The 26729-nt window shown below is 34.8% G+C and overlaps 1 protein-coding gene across 1 annotated transcript; it reads right to left on the bottom strand.

Annotated features, from left to right (window-relative positions):
* Positions 1-5063: 5063 nt before the first annotated feature.
* Positions 5064-20792, bottom strand: LOC136026844 (uncharacterized). The gene is made up of 4 exons (XM_065703556.1): positions 20674-20792; positions 11891-12127; positions 9298-9378; positions 5064-5354 (listed from the first exon to the last, which is right to left on the bottom strand). Exons 1-4 carry the CDS (start codon positions 20720-20722, stop codon positions 5125-5127), a joined length of 597 nt encoding a protein of 198 aa, XP_065559628.1. The 5' UTR covers positions 20723-20792; the 3' UTR covers positions 5064-5124.
* Between the last annotated feature and the right edge of the window lie 5937 nt (positions 20793-26729).

Raw genomic sequence — 26729 nt, 5'->3', positions numbered from 1 at the left:
TTCTTTGTAATATTTTCCAGCAGATCTTCTTGTATTCTCCAGTTGGGCTTCAGTTGCAACTAATTTTTCATACATTGGGACGATACTTGAAGAAACAGAGTTAGACCCTAATTTATCACTTGCTTTCAGGGCTAAAAAAGTCTTAGAAAGAGTTTCATAAATTTCAGGAGTATTATCAAGTTCCACAATTGCTTTTTTGACAGCAGGCGTGGATGAATCTATCGTTTTAAGATTGTATTCTTGAATATTCGCATCTATTAACCTAAATTCATCATGACTACCGTAACAAAAGACCAGATAAGTGGGCTTTCCGTGCGAATCCTTTCCTATTTGCAAAATTATCACAGGCCATAGGGGGTAGTTCTTGAATTTAGCTAGCACAAAATCAAAATTCTGCTTGAAACGCTACATTATTAACAGTATCTGATTATTAGAAGTCGATAAACAGAGCAAAAAGACTTATCATTCAATAAATAATCCTCCAAAAAATTTCAGTCCCAATTTGCAAAGCCTATTTCAGTAATTGCAAGTTACTTCGTAACAGCACATTTAAATCAAAGCAGTAGCTAGCTCAGATCATGAACAATGTAAAAAGATAATCCGATTAGTTTATATGTTGTAACCTTGAAAAATAGTTCAGTACTGAAAACTTGAAAACTAGTTCAGTTACAATTGAGCCTGGTCATTCCTTGTTTACAGTTCGCCACTACGGACTGTTTAATATTAGACAAATACATTAAAGTGATTAGTGCTATGTACAAGAGCTAATTTTTTTTTACATTTTTTTCAACTGGAAGTAAGGTGCAAAATTAAAAATTAAAACGAACAGAAATTTTACGTATATAGAAAGGGTTGTCTCCTCCTCAACACCTTGCTCTTTACGGTAATTTTTTTTTAGTACTTTCAAAAAAGAGCCTCATTGTTTTAATTAAACAGCCTATGTGTTTCCGAAGTCATTTTTAAAGAATGTAGACAAAATCCAAACTTTGGCGTAAAGAGAGAGGTGTTGGTGAGGGGCAAACCCAGTTATATTTCTAATAATTTCTGTTTGCTAATGTTTTGATGTTGCTCTTTAACTTTAGTTGATTTGCTTTTTAACTCTGATCGGTCTTTTACTAATGCCAGGAAATCTGACCCCACCTCCACGGAGAAACCCCCTCCCCAATTCAGTTCCAATTCCAAAGAAAAGACAGCAAGAGAGAACTCCGAGCAAAGGAAAAAGCAAATAAAAAGATTTTTGTATGAGAATTCCTGGCAAATTCCACCTGTGAATAATTTCCCCTGCAAGTTCACTTCCTTGAAACTTCTCTCCATGGAAAATTACCCCATGGAAAAAATCCCATCAGAATATTTGCCCCCCCCCCCCACCCTCGAAAATGTAAGCATTCATCTCAATAACAAATGCTATACAAAAACAAGAGGCATATTTTATAAAAAAAAAGGCCTTTCCTCTGGGGCTCTGGGGAGGGGGGCATGTTATACCAGAGGCATAGCTATTGGGCCTTTTAACTATGATGAACAAAATGACTATCTAATAATTTTGATCAGGCAATTTCAGGAAATAAGGGGCGAGGGAGGAGGCCTAGTTGCCACCCGTTTTCAATGTCGCTTAAGAAGGTTACTAAAACTTTTAATTTCTGTTCAAATGAGCCCTCTCCCGATACTCTAGGACCACTGGGTCGACACCATCACCCCTGGAGAAAACAAACAAAACAAACAAAAAACAAATAAACACGGATCTGTGATCTTTCTTTTGGCAAAAAAAAAATGGAAAACTCCACATTTTTGTAAAAAGGGGCTTGAAACTTTTACAATAGTGTTCTGATACGGTGAATCTGATGGTGTGATTTTCATTAAGATCACTCGACTTTTAGGGGGTGTTTCCCCCTTTTTTTGAAAATAAGAAAATTTTCTCAGGCTTGTAACCTTTGATGGGTTAAACTAAACTTAATGAAACATATATACTTGAAATCAGCATAAGAGCCCAATTCTTTCGAAATATCTATTGAGATTGAAATTGCATTTTTTAGAGTTTTGGTTACTATTTAGCCGGGTTGATCCTTACTTACAGATCCTGACTACAAAATGTTTATTAAAACTGCTGCAGTTAATATGGGAAAAGAGGTTAATAGCTGGTTTCATATCAAATCAGGATTAAGGCAAGTTTGTGACCTAGTCCCATCCATATGGATCATTTTGATGGACTTGGTTTTTAGGAGCTTAGGAAAGGGAAATGGAGAACACGGAATCAAATAGGGAAGGAAAAGTTTCTTGGACTTAGATTATGTTGATGACTTAAGCATCGTACATAAAACAGTGCACTTTCCCTATAGTATTAGATATAGACTAAGATCACGCTATGAACAGGTTTTATTATTGACAAAGGGAAGCAGCCTTAATCCTGGGTCTCCAAGAAGGCTATGGGCTTTAAGGTGAAACTTTCAGGGAATTTTCAGAGGGGGGGGGCATTGAACACTAACTTATTTAGGTTCTCAAATGGCATTCCTGTGCAACATCTCAGATACAAAAAGAAATCAAGGTTGCAACTAACAGGAAAAGTTGAGGGGCATGTTAAACTAAACCGAAAGACACTGTTTTGAACCAGGTTGTCAAACTGGCTTATCTGTAATATCCCAGGAAGAGCTTAGGACATAAAGTTAAAATTTTCAAGAAATATTGAGAGTGTAATGAACTAAATCAAGAGAATATGTGCATTCAGGTTGTCAAAATTCAAAATATCTCAGAAATAGCGGGAGGTATTAGAGTTAAAACCTTCAGGGGATATTGAATGAGGGAGGATGTTGAACCAAGCCATGCGCCACTATGTCTATCCAAGCTGATTCAGAAGACTCTATATGCATTCACACTATCAAAGGGCTCATCTGCAATGTCTCAGGTACTGCTAAGATGAAACTATCAGATCCTATTCAGGAAAATTTAGAACAAAGTCTGAAGACACTATTTGCATTAATGTTGTCGATAAGGTGTATATGCAACATTTCAAGATCGGTGAAGGATATTCAGTTGAAATTTTTCAATGGTTGTTTACTGGGGGTATAGAACCAAATCCAGAAACAATTTGTATATTTTAGTCATAAAAAAGGAACAGTCGCAATATCTTAGGGATGATTAAAGGGTGTTGAGTTGAAACTTTCACAGAATGTTGAGGTGTATTTTTAATTAAACCAAAGCACACAATGCTGTCAAAGTGGAATATTTCCAAAACTTCTGGAGGAGGTAAGGGCGTTAAGTTAAAACTATCAGGAAACGCTGAATGGACCTTAAACTAAATAAAAAGACACTGTATTCACTCTGTGCTATTAAAAGAGCGTGTTTTAATATTTCAGAAATGCCTTACGGTATTAAGTTGAAACTATTAGAATATTTTGAGGAGAACTCTTAACTAAATCAAAAGACACAATGTGCATCCAGGATGTCCAAAGAAAGTATTTGTGATATATCAGGAGCAGTTAAGGGCATCAAACCAAAACTTTCAGGGAAAGTTGAGGGAGATTTTGAATTAAATCCAAGACAATATGTCCATCCAGGTTTTTAAAAGGGCTTATCAGTAATATTTCATTGCACGCCTTACGGCATAAATCAATATTTTAAGGACCCAGCTGAACTTTGAGCGAATATTGAAAATTGGGATAAAAGAATTAAAACTGTTGTTGAATACCATAATCTTTCGCAGAAATAAAGCGTATTTTAAATTTTGACTCGGGGGAACCATGAGGACTTTGTCAAGGGAAAAAAGGTTTAGAAAAAATGTAAAAGTGTTGAATGTCTGGCAAAACACAAAAATCTTTTTAAACATTTCCTTTTTTTACAATTAAAAATTTTCCATTAAAAACGAACAAAAATTAGTTAAAAAAAACTTTTTTTTGCAAAAATAGTTTCCCCAATAAAAATAAAGAGCTAAATAAAACAAATGGAATGCAGGAGTAAATTGAAATAATATTTCAAACTAAATATAAACAAATATTACTATCAATAAATGAGTTAGGCCTAGAACAAACCTTTATTGCAATGAATAATCTGCGTTAAGCCTAAAACTAATAATAAAGATCACAAATAGGAGAAATACTAACTCCTCCTAAATCTTTTGATGACCAAGGCATCAATTGTGCTTTACAAAAACAAAACATATTTTAATTTGTTTCTCTTTTATTCAACATTTAGTTCAAAAATTGTTCGATTTTTCGGTCTAATTGCCTGATAATAGGAAGTACCAAATAGCTTGTATTTGATTTGTTTGTCGTTTCTTGTTTTGTTTTTTGTGTTTAATTGTCGCCACCTTCCATTAGTTGATTTATATATAGGCCTAGTTGGGTGACTATTTACCTGAACAAGCTTTGCTTCAAGTTTTGTCATGTTTATTGTTGATGAATAAACCATTTCTTTCTTTTAATATATATATATATATATATATATATATATATATATATATATATATATATATATATCGATTGTAAATTCAAAATTTGCTTAGGTCTTTAATAAGCCTAGAACACAGCTTAAATATACAATATTTACAGTTTATATATTGTTTATCTAATCTGTGGCCTAGAAAGATTAAACAATTCTGGTTTATCGTAAGTCTGTTTGTAATATATTTTGCTTAATGATTAACTGAAATTTCTGTTCGTTTTAGGTCTCATTTGTTTACTGATTTCTGTTCATTTTTTGTCTAATTTAGCTGTTTACTTTTCTTTGAAAAACTTTTTTGATGAAAATTCTTTAAATTAATCAATATATAACAAAGACTCTTCCATAAACCGTTTTTGTTAAGTTAATGTACATTATTTCAAATGTTAGGAAGACTCTTCTATATCAGTTGATACAAAGGACGATTTTTGAACCAAAGTCAATTTGTTATTCTAATTTTGTTTCTAATTTTCTTAGTATTTGGCTTGCAGTAACTTCGGCTCAATGAATCAAAACCTTTGCAGACCTGGTTGTACTTAGGATTGAGTTGGAAGATTCAACAATAGCGTTTTCAAGTGATCAAAATGAAAATGTGCTAAATTTTTTTTAATCTAATATGGAAAAAAAGAATCAGAGACGCGGTGCAAAGTAGTTTTATTAAATCAATGCCAGTAAAAGAACAAAAGAGGATATGGCTTATTTTCCTATGGGTCTAGCAGCTATTGGTCGACTTAATGTGGATTGACTGAGACTACTTGTTTGTTTGAATCCGGTCTGCCCGAGACCAGTTTGACCAAGGCCAGTTTGCCCGAGACCCGTTTGCCCAAGGCCAGTTTGTCCAAGACCAGTTTGAGTTGATCCAGGTCGACCAAGACCGACCCCAGTTTGTCCAAAGCTAGATTGAACTCCACCAAGCCCACCGGCAACTGAAACAGAGTTCTTTATTAGCAAATCAAATTAAGAGCCAATAAAACACTTAAAGACAATGCAGCTGAAATCCAATTAGAAAATCATTGAAATCATTTCGTTTGAGACAACACAACGTGAACCTAATCAATTCCATCACAATTAAATAAAAAGAAACATATATTTTCAACCAAAAGTAAGGAGCAACGCTAAAACCTAAAATGAACAGAAATTATTACGTATATGAGGGTGATCGGCCCCTTCGTAATACCTCGCTCTTTATGCTAAAGCTCAGATTTTGTCTCAATTCTGTAAGAATGACACCTGAATCACAAAGGCCGTTTAATTAAAATAAATAGCTCTTTTAAAAGTACTGAGGAAAAGTTTAAATTAAAGAGCATTTTATTGACGAGGGGGTAACCCCTTATACATGTGATAGTTTCTGTTCAATTTAAGTTTTAATGTCCAAAAATTCTGAAAATTAAGATCCTTCGTCTCATGAATACCCATATGTTTTTGTTGATCCCAAAAATATAAAGGTTTCAGAATTGAAAAATTTCAAAAACTTCTATGGAAATTCTGTGACCTTCCCAGCCCCCAAGGGAAAAAAGGCTGCTCTCGACCCGTAGCTTACTTGAACGCATAAACATGAGATTGCAAGATTGGGACGCAAGAATTTTCTTTTTTACTTTACTATTACTTGCTTTACTCTAATTTTCCTTTAATATTGCGAAATTTACTGGGATCACTGCTTTTTATTAAGTTTCACTAGCACAATGGCCTTATTTTGTAAGTAAATTGATAAAAATTACCAGAAATTCTAAAAACTCATTGAACTTTCTTTCTTCCCAAAAAGAAACATTTCGGGTATTGTCCCTGAATTTCATAATAGACATAGAGGAATCTAATACACTGAAATATTTGAAACAAAATCATATATTATTAATACCCATTAAATTTTACCCATTAAAACCCCAAAATACCCATTATTAACATTTTTGACGCTACTGTTTCTGTTGACTTAGCGTTAGCCTAACAAATATTTGTATTTACGATTTTGTTTCTGATTGCTGGCTTATCAAACAGTTCCTGGTAACAAACTGTAGTAAGGTTCAATAGTAAACGAAACTCCAAAAAATGGGAGATTTTTTGAAAGAATTACATCAAAAGAATTGGATTTTCATGCTGATAAATAAGTTTCATCAAATTTAGTCTTTGTAATCAAAAGTTGTGAGCCTGAGAAAATTTGCCTTATTTTAGAAAATAGAGGGAAACGTCCCCTAAAAGTCATATAATCTTAAAAGAAATCACACCATCGCATTCAGCGTAACAGAGAACTCTATTGCAAAAATTTCAAGCTCCTATCTACAAAAATGTTGAATTTCGTATTTTTTGTCAGAAGATAGATCACGGGTGCGTGTTTATTTGTTTGTTTGTTTGTTTTGCTTTTTTTCCCAGGGGTCATCGTATCGACCAAGTGGTTCTAGAATGTTGCGAGAGGGCTCATTCTAACGGAAATGAAAAGTTTTAGTGCCCTTTTTAACTGACCAAAAAAATTGGAGGGCACCTAGGCCCTCTCCCACTCTAATTTTTTCCCAAAATCAACGGATCAAAATTTTTAGATAGCCATTTTGTTCAGCATAGTTGGAAACCATAATAAATGTGTCTTTGGGGATGACTTACTCCCCCACAGTCCTCCGGGGGGGGGGCTACAAGTTACAAACTTTGACCAGTGTTTACGTGCAGTGATGGTTTTTGGGAAGTGTACTGTTTTAAGGGGAATTTTTTTGGTTTGGGGAGGGGGTTGAGGGGATGGGGCTATGTGGGAGGATCTTTCCTTGGAGGAATATGTCGTGGGGGAAGAGAAATTAAATGAAAAGGGCGCAGGATTTTCTAGCATTGCTATAAAAAAATAACAATGAAAAATTAAACATGAAAAAGTTTTTTCAATTGAAAGCAAGGAGTAGAATTAAAACTTAAAACGAACAGAGATTATTACGCATGTGAGGGCTTCTTCTCCTAAATACCTCGCTCTTTATGCTAAAGCATTTATAGTAATTTCAACTATTTATTCTACGGCCTTTCTTATTCAGGGGTCATTATTAAAGAATTGGGACAAAACCTAAGCTTTAGTGTTAAGAGCGAGGTATTAGCGAGGGGACAAACCCCCTCATATACATTATAAAAATATAAGAATATAGAAGTTTGTTACGTAAGTTAATTCTTATGTTACGTGTATTTTTTACTAATAAAAACGTTCGTTAAAAATTAAAAGTTCTAGTCGCCTTTTTAAGTAACCGAAAAATTGGAGGGCAACTAGGCCTCCTTTCCCCTCCCTTATTTCTCAAAATCTTCTGATCAAAGCTAAGAGAAAGCCATTTAGCCAAGAAAAGAATTAATATGCAAATTTCATTTTAATAATTTATGTGCGGAGAGCCAAAATCATACATGCATTAATTCAAAAACGTTCAGAAATTAAATTAAAAAAAAATAGTTTTTTTAACTGAAAGTAAGGAGCGACATTAAAACTTAAAACGAACAGAAATTACTCCCTGTATGAAAAGGGGTTCTTCCCTTCTCAATGCCCCGCTCTTTACGCTAAAGTGTTTTACTTTTTAATAAAGAAGAATTGAAAAAAAGAGTTTAATAAAGTAGAATTGAGAGAAAGAGTCAAACTTTAGCGTAAAGAGCGGGGTGTTGAGAAGGGAACAGCCCCTCTCATACACGGATTAATTTCTGTTCGTTTTAAGTTTTAATGTCGCTCCTTACTTTCAGTTATAAAAGCTAGTTTTTTTTATTTAATGAAAAATAAAAGGAAAGTGTCAATTTAATTAAAACAATAAAAGAAAGTCAGACTCAGTTATTTCAATATTATGGGAAACAGAATTATAGATCAAACAGTTCGTGGTAACGAACTGTTTACTTGAACTTGGTTTAATGAACGTGGTTTACTGTTTTAAAATGTAGAGTTAAGAGAAAGAGTCAAACTTTAGCGTAAAGAGCGGGGCGTTGAGAAGGAAAAGCCCCTTTCATATACGGGGTAATTTCTGTTCGTTTTAAGTTTTAATGTCGCTCCTTACTTTCATTTAAAAAACTTGTTTTTTTTTATTTAATTTCTGTAAGAGAAGCGGGGCCTTTACTAGGAACTTTTAAGACTTTTCATTTTCTCTCCCCTCCCCCATTTTTAGGTTTTAATTGTGAAAATAAAAATAAAAATTGATTAAAAAGTCACCCAAGTAGGAACCAGTCACTATTCTCCAGGATCTACCACTAAAAATGAGGACATTTTCAATAATTTAGTCTCATGGACACGAAGCCCCTCATTTTGGAGAAGAAATTAAAGATATATTAGTCTAAGTCTGTACTAAGACCTTCTTTCGGGGCCATATTTGAATTAAATGGAAGAAGACCCATCTATACAATGCTACCACTTTCAGCATCTTAGTGCAAGCCTACTAACTCCGAATTTATGATTGTTTGCCTTTCGAAATTAAAACAAAATGTCAATTTGAGTCAAACAATAAAAATAATTCAGGCTTATTCATCCAAAGACTATTGAACACACAACAGCAGATCCAGAATCTTGGATGAGCATATTTTGGTATATACTAAATATTTATACCAAGTGTTTTCCAATTTTTTACCTTATATAGAAAATATGTCAAAATATTTTTTTTTTCTTTTTTGACCTTGTTCTTAGTCTTTGAATTTACAACTATGTTTGATTTCCTTCTCTCTTTCCACTATTACTGCTAGTAGTACTAATAGCTCACTGGAACATCAAGCTGCCTATTGTCAGCACAACTACACATAGGCTACTCCTCCTCCACCCCAATCTTTTCATAGCTAGCCTCTCTACTCTGTTTCTACTTATCAGGTTTATACATTAAGAAAAACTGAATAAATCAATCCTCTCCTGGATCTACCATAAGAAATAGGACAATTTTTCAACACTGTACTTACGAGGGCGTGACACTCCTCCTTTTTGAATAGACATTGATGATGTATGACTCTGAGTTTGTACTACCGGTCTTCTCACGCCACCTGAAAACACAATGAAAATGTTTCCCTTAGCTGACCAACAGCAAATTTAGACAAACAAATAAATTAAAAACAGAAAACAATAAATCAAACAAGACAGATAATAAACGAAATTTTGCCATGTGATGAATAAAAACTTAAGTTTTATTTAACGCAAAGATAGAGATTAAAACAAAAATTTCAATTCCCGGTCAATTATGGCAAGTTATTACTTGAAAAATCAAGTTATTTCATGTTCTTTTTTTGTTCTAATTACTATGTATAGGAAGAAAAATAACAAATAATTTATCTGAGATAATTATTATTATAATACAAATATAGGAAATTTAAAGAAAATTGGCTCAACAGACCAAAACACCAATTCTCTTATGTGGTTCTGGTAAAATTATACGTAGTGCCAACCCTCGCTGGATTATGGCAAAAACTGCTTTCAGCTCTAAAGAATATTAAATAAAAAAACGATTTTTTTAACTGCAAGTAAGAAGCGACATTAAAATTTAAAACGAACATAAATTATTCGGTATTTGAAAGGGGTTGTCCCCTCCTCAACGCCCTGCTCTTTACGCTAAAGTTTGACTCTTTGTCAAACTCTACTATTTAAAATAATAAAAAAAAAACTTTTGCGTAAAGAGCGAGGCGTTGAGGAGGGGACAACCCCTTTCACATACGGAATAATTTATATCCGTTTCAAATTTTAATGTTGCTCCTTACTAGCAGTTGAGAAAACTTGTTTTTTTTTAATTTCTGAACGTTTTTCAATTAATGCATGTTTTGATTTTGACTCATCGCGCATGAATAATTAAAAAAAAAATTCCACATTAATTTTTCTTTTGCTAAATGGCTTTCTCATAGTTTTGATTAGACGATTCAGAAAAAAGAGTGTGGGAGGAGGCCTAGTTGCCCTCCAATTTTTGGATGCTTTAAAATGCAACTATATATTTTTTACGAACGTTTTTGTTAGTAATAAACATACGTGCCTTACAAATTAACATACGTAACGAGCTTCAATATTTGTGTATTTCAATTATGAGGGGGTTCTCCCCCTCATCAATACCTCGCTCTTTACACAAAAGCTTGAATTTTGTCCCAAATCTTTAAGAATGATCCCTGAATCACTAAGGCCGTAGAATAAATATTTGAAATTACTAAGAATACTTTAACGCAAAGAGGAGAAAAATGAGCGTGGAAGGGGGCTTAGGTGCTCCCCAATTTTTCGGTCGCTTAACAAGGGCACTAGAACTCTCACCCCTGAAAAAAAAATAAACCCCCATCCGTCAAAATTCCACATTTTTGTGGTCCCCCGGTGACTGTGGGGGATTAAGTCGTCCCTAAAGACATTGTTATTAGGTTTTTGACTAAGCTGAACAAGAAGGCTATCTCAAAATTTTGATCCGGTGACTTTGGGGAAAAAAGCGTGTGGAAATTGGCGGCCTAGGTGCCCTCCAATTTTTTTTGTCACTTAAAAAGGGCATTAAAACTTTTAGTTTCCATTAGAATGAGCACCGTTGTAACATTCTAGGACCAGAATGTCGATATTATCACCCCAGGAAAAAAAACACGCATTCGTGATCTGTCTTCTGGCAAAAAAAAAAATAATACAAAATTCTACATTCTTGTAGATAGGAACTTCTGCAGTAGGGTTTTCTGATACGCTGAATCTGATGGTGGGATTTTTATTAAGATTCTATGACTTTTAAGGGGTGTTTCCCCCTATTTTCTTGAAAAAGGTAATTTTTTTCATGCTCGTAACTTTTGATGGGTAAGACTAAACTTGATGAAAATAATATATTTAAAATTAGCAGTAATTTTTTTTTTATGTAACTATTTTAATCAGAGTTCTGTTTCTTAGAGTTTCGGTTACTATTGAGCCGGGTCACTGTTGATACTATTGAGCCTTACTGCAGTTCGTTACTACGAACTGTTTGATACCAGAAATATGAATGCACTAAAATTTTACATTGCCTTTCTAAAGATAAGTAGTTAAGAAGTGTCTTTACTGTGATATTGATATTTCATATTTCTATAAAACAAGGGCATACAAATTAATTAAAAAAAAACACAAATTAAATTATGCAAAAAGAATAAGGAATGATGCAGTTTTCACAATTCTATCAGTGTTGTCCCGTTGAATTATAAATAAAATATTAAAAATATTGTCCCGTTGAATAAAATATTAAAAATAAATTATAAAAGAGAGAAAAAAATGCTCAGTTCCTAAGAAATTACAGATAATAGATTTGTTATATTATAATTGAGACGCAAATAGTACTTTGAATTGGATGAAAAATAAAACGAGGGTCAGTTGCAGAAAAAGTCAAGCAAATAAGAAGTAAATAGAAGAAGAAGTGAACGATTGGTCTGACAGAGGGTAACAATGTCAAACATTTTCCTTAGAAACTTCGGCAGAAGATGAACTGTTTTTCTTTAATCTAATAGAGAATTGAAATATGGATATTAGTAGGTAACAGGGGCTAGATGGACTCAATTTTATAAATTAGACTAAAAAATTATTCACTGTTTACGAAGCGTTCTTCTAGCTCTTCAGCACCTCCAGCTTTTGCTACATCGGCAACTGGTTTGGTAACTGTTTGCTTATCGATTGCCCCTACATTGGCAATTGGTTTAGACACTTCTTTCGTGTCTATTGGAACTACATCGGCAACTGGTTGGGCGATAGTTTTCTTGTCCACTGGAGCTGCAGCTGGCTTAACATTTTGAGTTTGCCGCCTAACAATAATCTTTTGGGGAGCAGCTGAAAAGGAAAACACAGCATCACTCAGTAGATATACCCATGAAAACCGTTCTTTAGAACTGATTCTTAGCTTTTACGGGTGAGTTGAGACTTTGAACTGAAAAATATACACATTTTTTAACCAGAGAATGTTAACGAACTGTAAGTGTAATTGAGATCATACTATGTAAGCGAAGATTTCAGGCATTTTTATAATTTCCCACCCTGAGCTTCAAGATCAAAACAGGTCTTGTGAAATAAGAGTTCAATCATATTCTTTATTACCTATGTAATGTAATATTTGTTCCTATATTTCCCATGTTTGTCCTGCATTACCGATAAAATGTAATAATTCAATAGTTCAATATCAATATCAAGTAATTTGCTCAATCTATATTTTTTCTTTCAATAACCTTTAAAATCATACCTTTATCTAATTTTTTGTATTTTTTTTTCCAGATCAGCTGCTTTAGAATTAAAACGCTTAGATGGATATAAATCAACCATTTCACCTTTAAAATCAATAATGATAACGAATTTTTTTCCATATTTAGTTGTATCACATTTCATTCCTGTAATTGTATATTCCATTCCGATGTCTAAATATTCTTTCCTAATGGTTCGATTATATTTATTTTTCCTTTTCATTTCGCTTAAACGTTTCTCCAGTTATTAGTTTCTAATTTATTAACAAATTTAAAAATCGAAAACATATCATATATTAACATTTAACTTACTATTAATGAACTTCATGATTGCTTTTCTTTCTGAAAATTTAATACAGTAAATGTTATATGGATTAACAGGTGCTTGATCTAATAAAAGCTTTATTTCTATATCAGTAGTTGATCCACTTTAACAAATATGCGATTGGTGTTTTGAAACATCCAAACTAAATAAAGGATATACTGTCTCAAAATAATTGTAACTTACAATTGTTCCACTATCAACATTTTTTTGCTTATATCCTAACTATAAAAATCGTTGATAAGCGTTGGAATAATCTTCATTAGCATTTACTTTCGCGGCAGTAATAGTAACAAAAGTTGTAATTTTTGTGATTAAATCAACATCTCTTACAACAAGCCCTGTTAGTTTCAACTTCACACACCAAGCTCTTCCTAAGGTATCACTGTTACACCCTTATGACAACCTACATACAGACGGCATGTTGTTATTTAGTTCACCTTTTCCCATAAAAATTCCTTAAAAATTTCACCTACATACCCTTACGCATAGATGTATTAGGGGTAGTAGTAGGGGTGGTAGTTGTAGTAGTATTGGTAGGTTTGAAGTATTGCCCTTTTCATCATCTTCCTTATCTTTTTTGAATTTTCCAAATTAATATGCTCAGTAATTCCTGTGTTGCACCCTTTTGACAATCCATATAAACCTGAAGTGTTTTATTTAGTTCATCGCTCCCTTAGACATTGTCTGAGGGGCTCATCCAAATGCCTTTCGTTTTCTTGGAAAGTGACGTTCAAATTTGCATACCATTCACAGTAACATATAATGCACATAAACAATAAACGAATGGCCTAACTTATAGCCTTTTTCCTTAGGACTTTGGGGCAGTTGACATCCCAAAAGAAATAATTACTGAGCCTTTCAACAATACTAAGCAAAATAGCTCTCTTGAAATTTCGATCGGATGGATATATCTTGGGGAATGATAGGCTTGGGGGACGGATGATTACTCTCCATTCACTTTTGACTCTTAAAAAAAGCACTAAAGCTTCCGACATCTAATCAAATGAGCTCCAGCCACTCTAAAAGCTCATACAACTATTCGTTCCACAGAAACCTAATATATCCTGGCAATAACTTATAACCCTTTTCCATGGGCTCTGGTGTATCTACCCTCAAAATATTGTTACATAGATTTTTGATTATTGGTAACAAAATGGCTATATCACAATTTAAAATGAATGCATTTTGAGAAAATAGGATGTCAGAGAGGGGGCTAGCTGCTCCCCATCATATTTGACTTTTAAAAGGAAACTTGAGCAATACGTTTCAAATCAAATGAACCCCTTCTAAAGTTCATACGACCCCTCTTCCATAAGAACCTTAAATGGCACTGGGGCATAACTTACAAAAACCATACCCCTGGGCTCTAGGGGATTCTGTCCATCCAAAAGACCGGGTTGTCATCCTCAAAGAAATAATTTAAGACCTTTCAACTACGCTGAATAAAATAATCTGAACAAAATAATAATCCCAAAATTATGATTAGATATGATTTAAGAAATGGTGGAAATTGGGGGGGGGGCTTGTTGCCTTCCAATCACTTTTCACTATTAAAAGATGCCCTTTCAATTTTCAATCCATGAGTCTTTTTTGAAGTGTCTTCGACAACAAATGGCAATCTCAAAATTTCTATCGGACACATTTCGGGAAAACACATTCAAAATTTTGATTGCATGCATTCGGAGATAGGGTGGGAGTGGGATAGGGGCTAGCTACTCTCCTATCATGTTCAGCTATTAAAAGTGGCACTAGCCCCTTCACAATTTCGATTTGAAAGTGGCTTTTTCGAAGTTTCTACGACAACAAGTGGCCATCTGAAAATGTCTCTCAGATGAAGTTCGGGAAAATACAAGGTATGGAGGGAAGGATATCCACCCTCTGACCACCTTGAATCTCAAAAATCACACAAGAACTTCTGATTACAAGCCCAATGAGTCCCCCCGAAGCATATTCGATCATTGTCTATCTGTTAACTTTATTTGCCCCCAGGACATAACTTACCATTATGGTTGTGGGGGGGAGGGTGTCAACCTCAAAGGAATAAATTCTGAATATTTCAACTATGTTGAACAAAATGGGTATCTCAAAATTTTTATAGGATGTGTTTGGAGAAGTGGCGGGTGTGGAATGGGGGGTGTCACGCTCCCATCACTTGCGGATATTAAAAAGGGCAATAGCCCTTTCAAATTCAAATTGAATGAGCCTTTTTGAATCTTCTACAACAAATCCTTGGATACGAAGCTCTTTCGTCTAAAACAAACGAAAAAAACCGAAAAACCTAAAAAAAATAATGTTACATTGTGTCCATTTTTTTCTTTTCTTATGTCGTGCTAACAGGCAAAGCCCAGAGCTTGTATGCCTCCCCACAGGGGATGTGGGTGGAAGGTCATTCTCAAAGACATATTTATTACATCTTTTGACTATACTGAACAAAATGAATATCTCAAAATTTTTGATCTGAAGACTATTGGAGTATATAGAAGTGAGAAGGGGGCTAGTTGTCCTGCAATCTTTTTGGTCTCTAAAAAGGGCACTAGAGCTTTTAATTTTCGTTCAAATTAGCCTTTTCGCAATATTCTAGGAATATTTATCCTGGGGAAAAAACTAACCAACACGTATCCGTGTTCTTGCCTCTGGCAAAAAAAACAATACAAAATTCCACATTTTTGCTAAACAGAGCTTAAAACTCCTAAAATAGGATGATCGGATACGCTGAATCTGATGGTGTGATTTTCATAAGAATGCATGTAAATTTTGGAGGTGTTCCCCCTTTTTTCAATTGCTGGTCAATTATCATAATGACCTTTTTGGTTAGAAAAGAAACTTTACCACAGTAAAGCGGTGCTTTTTAATATTTTATACCGGAAAACATCGATGTTTTCCCAAAGAGGTTCAAAATAAAGTAGAATGCAAATTCCGTTAGATCCAATAAATTTTTCATGGTCTAAATCTGACATTTATTTTGTTGGTTTTCACATTATGGCTGATAATGACGTTCATAGTGCAGGTATTGTCCTAGTTTTTCATTAAATCATCAGAAGATTATGATTTCTTTATTCAAATAGTTCGTGGTAACGAACTGTAGTAAGGAGTGACCCAGCTCAATAGAAACCAAAACTCTAAAAACAGGGATTTTGATACTAATAGATTCATCAAAAGAATTAAATTTATATGCTGATTTTAAATATTTAAGTTTCATCAAATTTTGTCTTGCCCTTCAACAGTTATGAGCCGGAGAAAATTTGCCTTATTTTGAAAAATAGGGGTAAACACCTCTTAAACGTCTAATATCTTGACAAAAATCACACAATCACATTCAGCGAATTAAAGAATCCTACTGTAGGAGTTTCAAGCGCCTATCTACAAAAACGGAACTTCGTCTTTTTTGCCAGAAGACCGATCACGGGTGCGTGTTCATTCGTTTTTTTCCCCACGGGTGATCGTATCGACTCAGTGGTATTAAAATGTCACGAAATGGCTCATTCTAACGGAAATTACTAGTTCTACTGCCCTTTTTTAGTGACCAAGAAATAGAGGGCACCTAGGCCCTTTCCACGCTCATTTTTCCCCAAAATCACAGGATCAAAATTTTGATATAGCCATTTTGTTCAGCATAGTCGAAAAACCTAATAACAATGTCTTTGGAGATGCCTTCCTCCCCTACAGTCCCCGGGGGAGGGGCAGCAAGTCAAACACTTTGACCCTTATTTACATATAGAAAGGGTTATTGGGAAGTGTACAGACGTTTTCAGGGGGATATTTTCTGGTTGTTGGGAGGTGACTCGAGAGGAGGGGTTACATGGGATGATCTTTCCATGGAGAATTTATTACCGGGGAAGAGAAGTTCGAAAAAGGGTATGCGGGATTTTCTAAGATTCTTTAAAAAAAAAACAATGAAAAAATAAATATGATAAAATTCTTTCAACTGGATATAAGGAGCAGCATTAAAACTTAGCACAAACAGAAGTTATTATGCATATTAGGAGGTTCATCTCCACCTTAATACCTAGGTTTTTACGCTAAAGTATTTTTTGTAATTTCAACTGTTTATTCTACGACCTTAGTGATTCAGGGGTCATTATTAAAGAATTGGGATAAAATTTAAGCTTTAGCGTAAAGAACGAGGTATTGACGAGGGGGTGAGCCCTCTCATATACGTAATAGAAATATACGAAAATAGAAGCTCGTTACGTAAGTTAATTCGTGAGTTACGTATATTTTCTGCTAATAAAAACGGTTGTAAAAAATTTTAAGTTCTATTTGCCTTTTTAGGTAACCGAAAAATTGGAGGGCAATTGGGCCTTCTCCCCCGCTTCTTTTTACTCAAAATTGTCCTATCAAAATTATGAGAAAGCTATTCAGTCAAAACAAAATTAATATGCAAATTTCATTTTAATTATTCATGTTCAGAGAGGCAAAATAAAATATGTATTAATTCAAAAACGTTCAGAAATTAAATTAAAAAAACAAGTTTTTTCAACTTAAAGTAAGGAGCGACATTAAAAATTGAAACTAACAGAAATTACTCCGTATATGGAAAGAGGCTATTCCCTCCTAAGCGCCCCGTTCTTTACGCTAAAGTTTGACTATTTTTAAAAATAGTCAAACTTTAATATATTTTGACTTTTTAAAGCAGTAAAAAATTTTCAGCGGGGTGTTGATGAGGGAACAGCCCCATTCGTATACGAAGTAATTTCTGTTCGTTTTAAGTTTTAGTGTCACTCCTTACTTTTAGTTGAAAAACTTGTTTTTTTATTTAATTAATAAAAGAGATCGTGTCAGCCAATTCACGTTTTTGCCACTTTGCGCTGCAAAACATCAATTTTTCCCAAAAGAATCAATATATTAGGACATGAAATATACAAGTTAGTCAATCGATTTTTTCTGGCTTAAGACTTCAAATAGAAGATATTCAGCCCCTCCGGTTTTTGAAAAATGTCTTTACAGAATACGGATCCCTTTTTTAAGCTTCCTTCAAAATGTGTCCTTCTGCATAACTATCCCGTTCTTCAAATATTGGAAGGTATCAAGAGTAAGTTGTTTTTTTTTTTTTTTTCTTTATTCGGTTTTACATATATCTTGCATACATGAGCGAATCTCCTGCATTTTTTTAGAGGGGAATAGGGGTCCATATTTGGATAGTCAGGAAACATGGGATACATAATAGTTTTTACTCCACATTATTCGGGGGGCAACTGCCCCCCCCCCCAAATGACATCCTAGTTGTATAACATGTGATGCAATTATGCACAAACTATTTTGACCCCACATTCGATTTTAGTAAATTTAAGAGGACTCAAATAAAATCTTATACCTTATGGCCTCTTTCTAAATCCTTAGTTCTCCCCCTTATACTGAGTATGCCTCATTATAATTTTTGTAGTTCAATAACAGCAAATGTGTTATAGTCAATAACAGCAACAATAACAATAACAAAAATATATAGTCAATAACATATATAACATAATAGTCAATATAGTCAATAACAATAACAAAAAATGTGTTATAGTCAATAACAGCAAATGACAGCCAATTTTCATCCTGGTTGCAGCAATAGCTGTGACCTCAAGAAAAACAAAAAATAACCCATACAAACCAATTGTTTAAAAATACGGTTTGAAAAAAACAAACAAATGACTCTGATTTAGGACTGTTAATTTTTTTTTATTTTATTTAGGACTGGTAATTTTCTAAATATAAAAGACAAAGATCAATAGTTTTATTCAAAAAATAAGCAAACGGTAAATAAATGCCATATGCGAAAAATTGAGAGATGCCAGAAGTACAGCTTCTATTTAATCAAATCCTAACTAAATAGATAATCTTATTTTATAAAAAAAATAAATCTTACATAACAAATCATGTTGACTACTTTAGAGTAATTCCCAAAAATAAATAAATCTTGTTTTATGAAGTTTATAGTGTACGTTTGAAAAAAACGAGCAAAAATTGATTAAAAAAATATATACTGAAGTAAAGAAAAAAAGTTGAAACTTAAAATAAATAAAAATTATTTTTTGGTGGCTTAAGCAAGATAATGTATAAAAGCTAGCTCAAAAACATTGACTCGTGATATTTCCAAATGTCTATTGTGTCCGAAGAACGAGTGCTTTACAGAAAACTGAGCTAGCTTGACTTTTTTAGATGATAGATTTTGTATATTTAATAATATCGATGAAACGGTCGCTAAATTAATATTTAGAGACTTAGAAATTACTCTTTTCTTTCTGGATAGTTATAGAATTTTCTGCTCCTTAAATAACGTCCTGGTATTATGATGGTTTGTTTTGTGTTTTCAGTGAAGCGCTGGTTACTTAGCTAACGTTGTGAATTTGTCTTGGGTATCGAACAAGCAATATTTTTTGCTAGTTTTAAGTTTTATAGTAATACATCTATCTACATGTTTTCCAAACGTGTATAAGAATTCTGAATAAATATTATGTTTTTATAAGTGGAAAATTTTCCGTTCCATTAGAAAAGTGAAAACGTAAAAAAAGACCCTAAAAAATCATTAAAAAGGTTATAACACTACATTAGAAGAACTTGTTGGGAGTAACTAAAAAAAAATATTATTCAAAACAATTTTGTTTGTAAATACAAATGATCAGTGACTGTAGCCAAGTATGGTTCTGAAGTGTGGATGCTCAAGAAAACAGAAGATAATTTACTAGATGGTATCCAGAGAAATTGCTATGGATTCTTTTGGGTACCCACTGCTTACCATATCACAACAGTAAGCTATACGAAAAACGTGGTTCAATCCCATTTTCAAGGGCTATAATAAGAGAAAGGTTAAGGGGGTCACTGCATGTTCTATGGATGAAGGATGACAGATTGCCAAAGAATGTCCTTGACGGTCACTGGTCTAGGGTCAACCGAAAACCAGATCATCCCTGAATGGGGTAGGAAGATGTTGTAAGGAAACATTTAACGAAAATAGGGGCTTAAATAATATCATAATAAAACCAAGTTGATTAAGTCGTTTTGTTAAATACAAAAAAAAAGGTTTTGAAATTAGACACTTTAGTAGCGTTTATTTTAACATGTTTTATTCATATCATCTGTAGCAAATAGAATACAGGTTTTCATAATGGACATAAACAAAATACCCCCCCTCTTCATAATAATTTTTTGTGCAAGTGCCTCCTCTTGCACTCCTCAAGCTCAATGAGTAATGGTCATCTACAATTTCCTTAGTAAATTGCCATAAAATTAAGTTTTAATTTGTCTATCTCTCTTTCCATCAAGTTTTAAGCCAAACTAATAAATTTAGAAACATGAAATTTCAAATTTTCAAAGCCTTTCCGCTGATTTTTGAGTAAATATCAACTTGGTGGACAAAGATGAAAAAGGTGAGTGTGATGGCTATGTGAAAAAAGCCAAGAGAAATAGTGAGAGGCAAAAGCCAAGAGAAATAGTCAGAGTGAGAGGCAAATCACACTGACAAACGACTTTTTCGGAATTTTAAGTTCGTCAAAGTTTTCAATTTGTCTATTTTTCCTTCTACAAAGTTTTTAGTCGAAGCTAATGAAACTAGAAACGTGAAATTTTGAAAAAAGATTATGATCTAGTGGTAAGAAAAAGGCACTGTAGAAATTATAACAGAAAGAAGCCTGGAAAGGTGATTTTACAATAACAAATGTTCGACAGACCATAACATGGGCCTGTTCTATGCAAGGACTGAGGGCTCAAACAGATCGGCGAAAAGGAACGGCAAGTTGTAATGATTACCAACGACCTTTGCTGCCATCAATGACCAAGAAAGATTTGCACTCAGGACTTATGAATAGAAACAGTTTATTGCAAGATTTTCTCACCTGAAGCAGCAGCAACTAAAAGTGCAAGGGCCAAGCAAATAGTTTTCATTTTAAACTGTTTAGCAGGTTACTGACTACTGATTTGAAAACTAAATAATTTCTTTTATAAAGCCTAAGTTGCGAAATTTTAAGTGTAGTCAAACAAGATTTTTTTTCTTTTGGGGTGTTATTAAAAACTTGTATTTTTCAAAAAAAATCAAATGCCTATGGGGTATATTTGAGTAGTTTATTCTCTTGTTGCATTGCTTAACAGTTCAAAATAAAAAATCTGTGAAGTTTTGGTGAAGACAGAATAAGCCTGTCAATTAGATAAATGCACTATTAAAAACTATAGCTGAAAAAAAAAAATTCTCACCTCCCGCTTCTTGCCTTGACAACTTCTGCAAGAAAATGGTAAAATTAAAATTTTAAACAGAATTGGCTAATACAATTTGCAATTATTTCTGCAGTTAGTTAATGCCCCTTTGAAGCAGATAAAAAGATGTTTGATGAACAATGCGCGCAATCTAAATCTATAAACCAAAACTCTTTACCGTGATGTTTCAGAGCACTATGCTAGAAGTATTTGTGAGCTCACTTTTACCTGGGTACTCATTCTAAGTACTGGAAACAAAAAGTCAAACTTTAGCGTAATGATTGTGGGAGAATTACCAGAGAGGACAATTTTGTGCGAGGAATCACAGCCGGGAAGAATGAAAAATGTTATGAACGGCCTTTGAAAATTACCATATTGAAATTGATGCTATATTGGAAACGCGCATCCCTGAAATTGGGACTATTAGCTGTGAAAATTACTACCTGGACTTCTCTGGAATAAATTTAAGAAAAAATATTCCGCAAAAAGAAGATTTTCATCGAAAAGTAAACAGCTATTTTAAAACTTAGGATGAACAAAAATAAAGTCGTATTATAATTTAAACTCAAAACGACCAAACCTACTGTCGAGGAATAATTCAAACCCAAGACGAACAAGACTTAAAATAAGTAATCATATCAAACATAAAGGTAGTATAGATGAACAATTTAATCCTAAAAGAAGTAAAAATTAAAATGAATGCTCAGTTCTGACTTAAGACGAACGGAAATGACTAAGAACAGGTTCTTGGCTACTGCTCTCCCCCCTCCTAGCCGTAAACCTTCTAATGTCTATTGTATCATTTTTGTTTTTTTATTATTATTGGCAATTTAGCTGTATACTTTAGTTTTTCAAAATTAGCAACAAAAACTAAAGACAAAATCACTATAATTATCATGATGATTGCATCGAATTAATGAAAATGAACTGAATGTTTACTATGCAATGATATAAATTACTAGATGACTCGGTAATTCAGTATTTTAATTATCATTTTTTTTTTTAGTTGTCACTAAAAAAGTGTGTTTAAAATATCTCTCATTTTCAGTAAAGTATAAGTAACACGATACACTTTAGAAGGTTTGTGATTAAATGATGGGAGAGGGCAGCAGCTAACTTCTGTTTATAGTTATTTCTGTTGGTTTTAAGTTGGACTTGAATATTCATTTTATTTTTACTCGTTATGGGATTTAATTACTCATCTGTATCAGTAAATTTCATAATTATGTTTAATGTGATTATTCATTTTAATATTTGCTCGTTCTAGGTTTTAATTATTCTTCGACAGTAACTTCTGGTCGTTTATATGACTCCAAGTTTGAATTTTTATAAGACTCTATTTCTGCCTGTCTTAAATTTTAATATGGCTCTTTACTGTTCTTTAGAAATATTTTTTTTCGGAAATTTTTCTTTTTAAATTAAAATTTTTTAATATTCATTGCCAAAGTTTATAATTGGTTAATAAAATGGAGATTTCTTCCTTTTAGTGGTTTTAAGCCTTATGAATTAAATATCGGATCCGAATTTAGGTTCTTAAGTTGCATAGGGTAATATGAACGTTCCCTCTTATTGAATTCAATACAATCATTCTATAAATTTTATTCAACTTAAAATCAAGGTCTGAAAGGTCTCTTCAACTACCATTTTAATTCAACCTTAATTTTTAATTAATATACAGGACAGAATCATCCTTAAGCTTGTTCAAAATATTACACATGAATAAAAATGGAAAAAATAAAAGCCGTGATGATAAGATGAAAAAAATGAAAATAAAATCAGAGAATGAAATAAGAGAATAAAAAGGGAAATAAAAAATGAAAATAAAATAAGAAAACTAAATAAGAGAATGATAAGAAACAAATAAATAAAAGAAGAGTCTCTCAGTTATAAGTTTTTCTCGCTCTTCCAACTCCTTTTTTTTGTTACTTTGACGGTGATGTTTGCTAGGCATGGTTCCATGTCATGTGATAACCAGGATCCACTTACTGTCTTTTGATTTGACTAGGCTAAATGACTAGGTCTAAAACTATTTCTAGGAATATTTATAAGGAAGGGTTAATTTCAATTTTGTCTCTTACCAACGAAGCAAAAAGAAGGAAGACCTCCCCCCCCCCAGCAAAAAATTATTTTTTATTTACTTCCATGTACACTCAGAGGAAGGGAATTCGGGTGGGAGAACGTATTGAGAAATAATTGAGGGTCTAAGTACACCACTCCCCACTCCCAGGTAAACAAAAATATCCAGCAATTATGCAAGTGAACTCAACGAACCTGAGACCTTACCTTACTTTAGATCCTCCTGTGCCTCCTGAGTTGCCCATGGCGTCCAAGAAGTCTCCAGTCGTCTCTGAAACTTGCGGCTGCGACGATATATTCCCACTCCGGCTGTATTGAGGCGTGAAGATGCCGTAGGTTGTTGTTTTAGGTACATCGGAGTGTATTTTTGGGTCTTCCTCCGTGGCGGCTGCAGTCAGGTAGCCAAAAAATTTATATTTGAGGATTCTGGTGTCATCCATGCACAGCACACGTCCGAGGTAGTTCCATCTACGCCTTCGTATTGTCTCGATGAGGGACGGTTGACCTGTGATATTTCTAATGTGCTCTTTTGTTACATACTGGGTCCAGTGGGTGCTGAGAAGTCGACATAGGCACATTTTTTCAAAAGAGTGAATTTTCCTTTCTTGCTCTTAGTTGAGATGCCATGTTTCAGATGCGTAGAGGAAGACGAGCAGGGCGTTGCTGTTGAAGAGGGGGAGTTTAAGCCGAGGAGAGAAAATACTCGACCTCCAAATTTTTTTGAGCCTGTTGAAGGTGCTGCTAGCCTGTTTCTTTCGGGCGATGACTTCTTTGGCTGTGGATCCCGTGTTCTCGATGGTGCTGCCAAGATATTTGAAATGGACCACTTGTTCAGCGTCCTTGTCATTACATTTGATGTTCATAGGTGAATCGCTAGTTGCTATGCCTTTGGTCTTACTGGCGTTGATATTGAGTTCAAAACCTTCTGCTTTTTGTTGAACGCTCGTGAGCAGCGCTTGAAGCCGTGAGCAGGTTTCAAGGATGGCCTTATTGTCAGCAAAATCTAGGTCGTTCAGCAGGCGATCATTTGGGCATGGAATAGTTGAGTTGATGCTCCTCAATAATACGTTAATAACGACTGTGAACAGTAGTGGAGATAGCGCGCAACCTTGTTTCAACCCAGAGAGGGTGAGAAATTTACACGAATTTCCCTCTGCTGTCATCACACAACTGGTTTAATATTCATAATTCGCAATGATGAGATTTACTATGATATCAGGGATACCATAATGGCGAAAGACCTTCCAGAGACTGGTGGTCTAATGAGTGGAACCCTTTTTCAAAGTCTATGAAGACCATGTAGAATTTATTGCGCCATTCGCAGCTCTTCTCCATGAGCATTCACAGGGTGAATGTCAAGTCTGTGCAAAAGCAGTTTGGGCGGAAGCCAAACTTTTCATCACGCAGGTATTAATCTAGGTGACGTTGTATTCAAGACAAGATAATGTGGGACAACAGTTGGCCAAGAATTGAGAGCAGGTTGATGCGTTGCCAGTTGTTACATAGCGTGGCATCACCCTTCTTGAAGAGCTTCACGAGCGTACTGTGGTGCCATTCTGAGGTTAATTTTGCTGTTGTTCAGATGGTTCCGAAGAAGTCTTTCCAGTAGATGACTCAGGTGTCCATGGCGCAATTCAGCATTTCTGCCGTGATGTGGTCGTCTCCTGTTGATCTGCCGCTTTTCAGATTTTTGACTGCCTTCAGAATTTCGTCTTCAGTTTGGGGCTCGGTGCTGATGTCTAGTGAGACCTGAGGATCTTCGGGGATGGAGATTGGCTCGTCTGGGGTGACCTGTTTAGGATTTTGTCAAAGGGGTTGGCCCAGCCTCTTTCTTCTTTTTGAACCAGTAACCAGTATCCTGGTTACTCTCCTTCATCGGACCATCTCTGACTCTCTTCTTCCGGATAATTTCGTTCGTCATCTTGTACTACGACCTACTGACTCCATTCTTAGCATGTTCTTTTACTTTCATGACCTTTTCTTCGTAGAAGTGGCGTTTGTCTCGGGCCGCACTCTTTTTGACAATTTATCAATCTGTCTGTATTTCTCGGTCTCGTAGACCTGATTTGCATCATGACAGGCAAGGTTATGAAATTTTGAGAATTTACTCTCTTCTATGAGCTGCTAAGTGCGGACCGATAGCCACTGGTCCTTCGGTCTTTTATGGTGCCCAAGTGTCTTGCTTGCTGACTCAATGTAGAGGTTCTTTATGTGTTCCAATATCATCTCCTGGTCGTCTTAGTCTCTGATGTGCAGTGCTTGAAACCTGTTGCTAAGTTCGGTAACGAACTCATGGCTTGTCGTTTGGTCCAGGAGCTTGTTAGATTAAAATTGGGGTTCTGAATTGGGGATTTTTTTTTTTCATTCCTCTTCAACTTCAGTGAGACTTTTGTTACTAGAAGGTTGTGGTCTGATCCAATGTCGGTACTTCTAAATGCTCTCACATCTTGTATACTAGAGCAGATCTTCCGGCTGACTAGACAGTGGCTGATCTGGTTTCTAATTGGATCAGAAGGGGAGGTCCATGAATACATGTGAACGTCTCTGTGAGGAAAATGGCTGCCTCCTATTGCCAGATCATTAGCCATTGCAAAGTCGATCAGCATCGTTCTCTTCTCGTTACGCACGCCCATGCTGTGGCTACCGTGTGCATGTGGGCAGTAGGACTCATCGTTGCCAACAATGGCGTTTAACTTGCCGATAACGCACAAAATGTCATATTTCGAAATGTTATTGACCACCTCCTGAAGGGTGTGGTAAAAAACCCTGATCGGTTGGTGATCTTTGGTCTCAACTTCTGCGACATTAGTGGGGGCGTAGCAGACTACTACAGAAAGTTTTGCTTGTCGTCCAGTGAAACATGTCGTCCAGAGTACGAGAACTCTTGGTGATATGGGCTTCCATTTGAAGAGAGATCTTGAGGTTTCCCTCGTCATGATGAGTGCAACTCTTTGTTCATGCCTGCTTTTGGTGCCACTGTAGAGGATTGTAAAATGGTCGTCAAGTTATTTCTCTCCAAGGCAGTCCATCTTACTCCGGACAGTGTCAGGATGTCTAGACGGTACCTGCGCATCTCCAGGAGTACTTTTTCGGTATTCGATAGCTGGGACATTGTGCGGAGACTCCAAAACAAAATCTTAGGTTGTTGTTTGCTTTTAAAAATCGTGCTCGGGGGCATGCGGTTGTCGTCATCGGTGGGGGTTCAGATCCGAGGCTCTTCTTTAACATTTCGGTTACAAGAAAATGTTTCCCCAGAAGAGTAATCCTCTGGTTCCCGGGAATAGATTGCAAGTCCATTTTCCGACCCTCCTCCTTTGCCCAGGCTTGGGAATGGCTGCTGAGAGGCACGAATTATGGCACGAACTATCCGAAACAGGTGGAGTTCGATGAAGCTTCAAAATACTTGTCTGAATAGAATAACTTCAAAACAAAGAAATAAAAAAAACTGTGTTAAGCGTTATTTTGTAAAGGCGCTGTACATCCTTGGGAAGGAATTTACCAACGCGTAGGACTAATGCCTCTGAAACTGAGATGATCCACTTATAGATTTTTGATATTTTTGAGTCAATTGATGATCTCCTTGATAAGTTTTCTTACATTTTCCGTGAGAATTATTGTTTTGGAC

The sequence above is a fragment of the Artemia franciscana genome, chromosome 5, assembly GCF_032884065.1.
Source record: "Artemia franciscana chromosome 5, ASM3288406v1, whole genome shotgun sequence".
Classification (NCBI taxonomy): domain Eukaryota; kingdom Metazoa; phylum Arthropoda; class Branchiopoda; order Anostraca; family Artemiidae; genus Artemia; species Artemia franciscana.
This window is presented reverse-complemented; position numbering and strand designations above follow the sequence as displayed.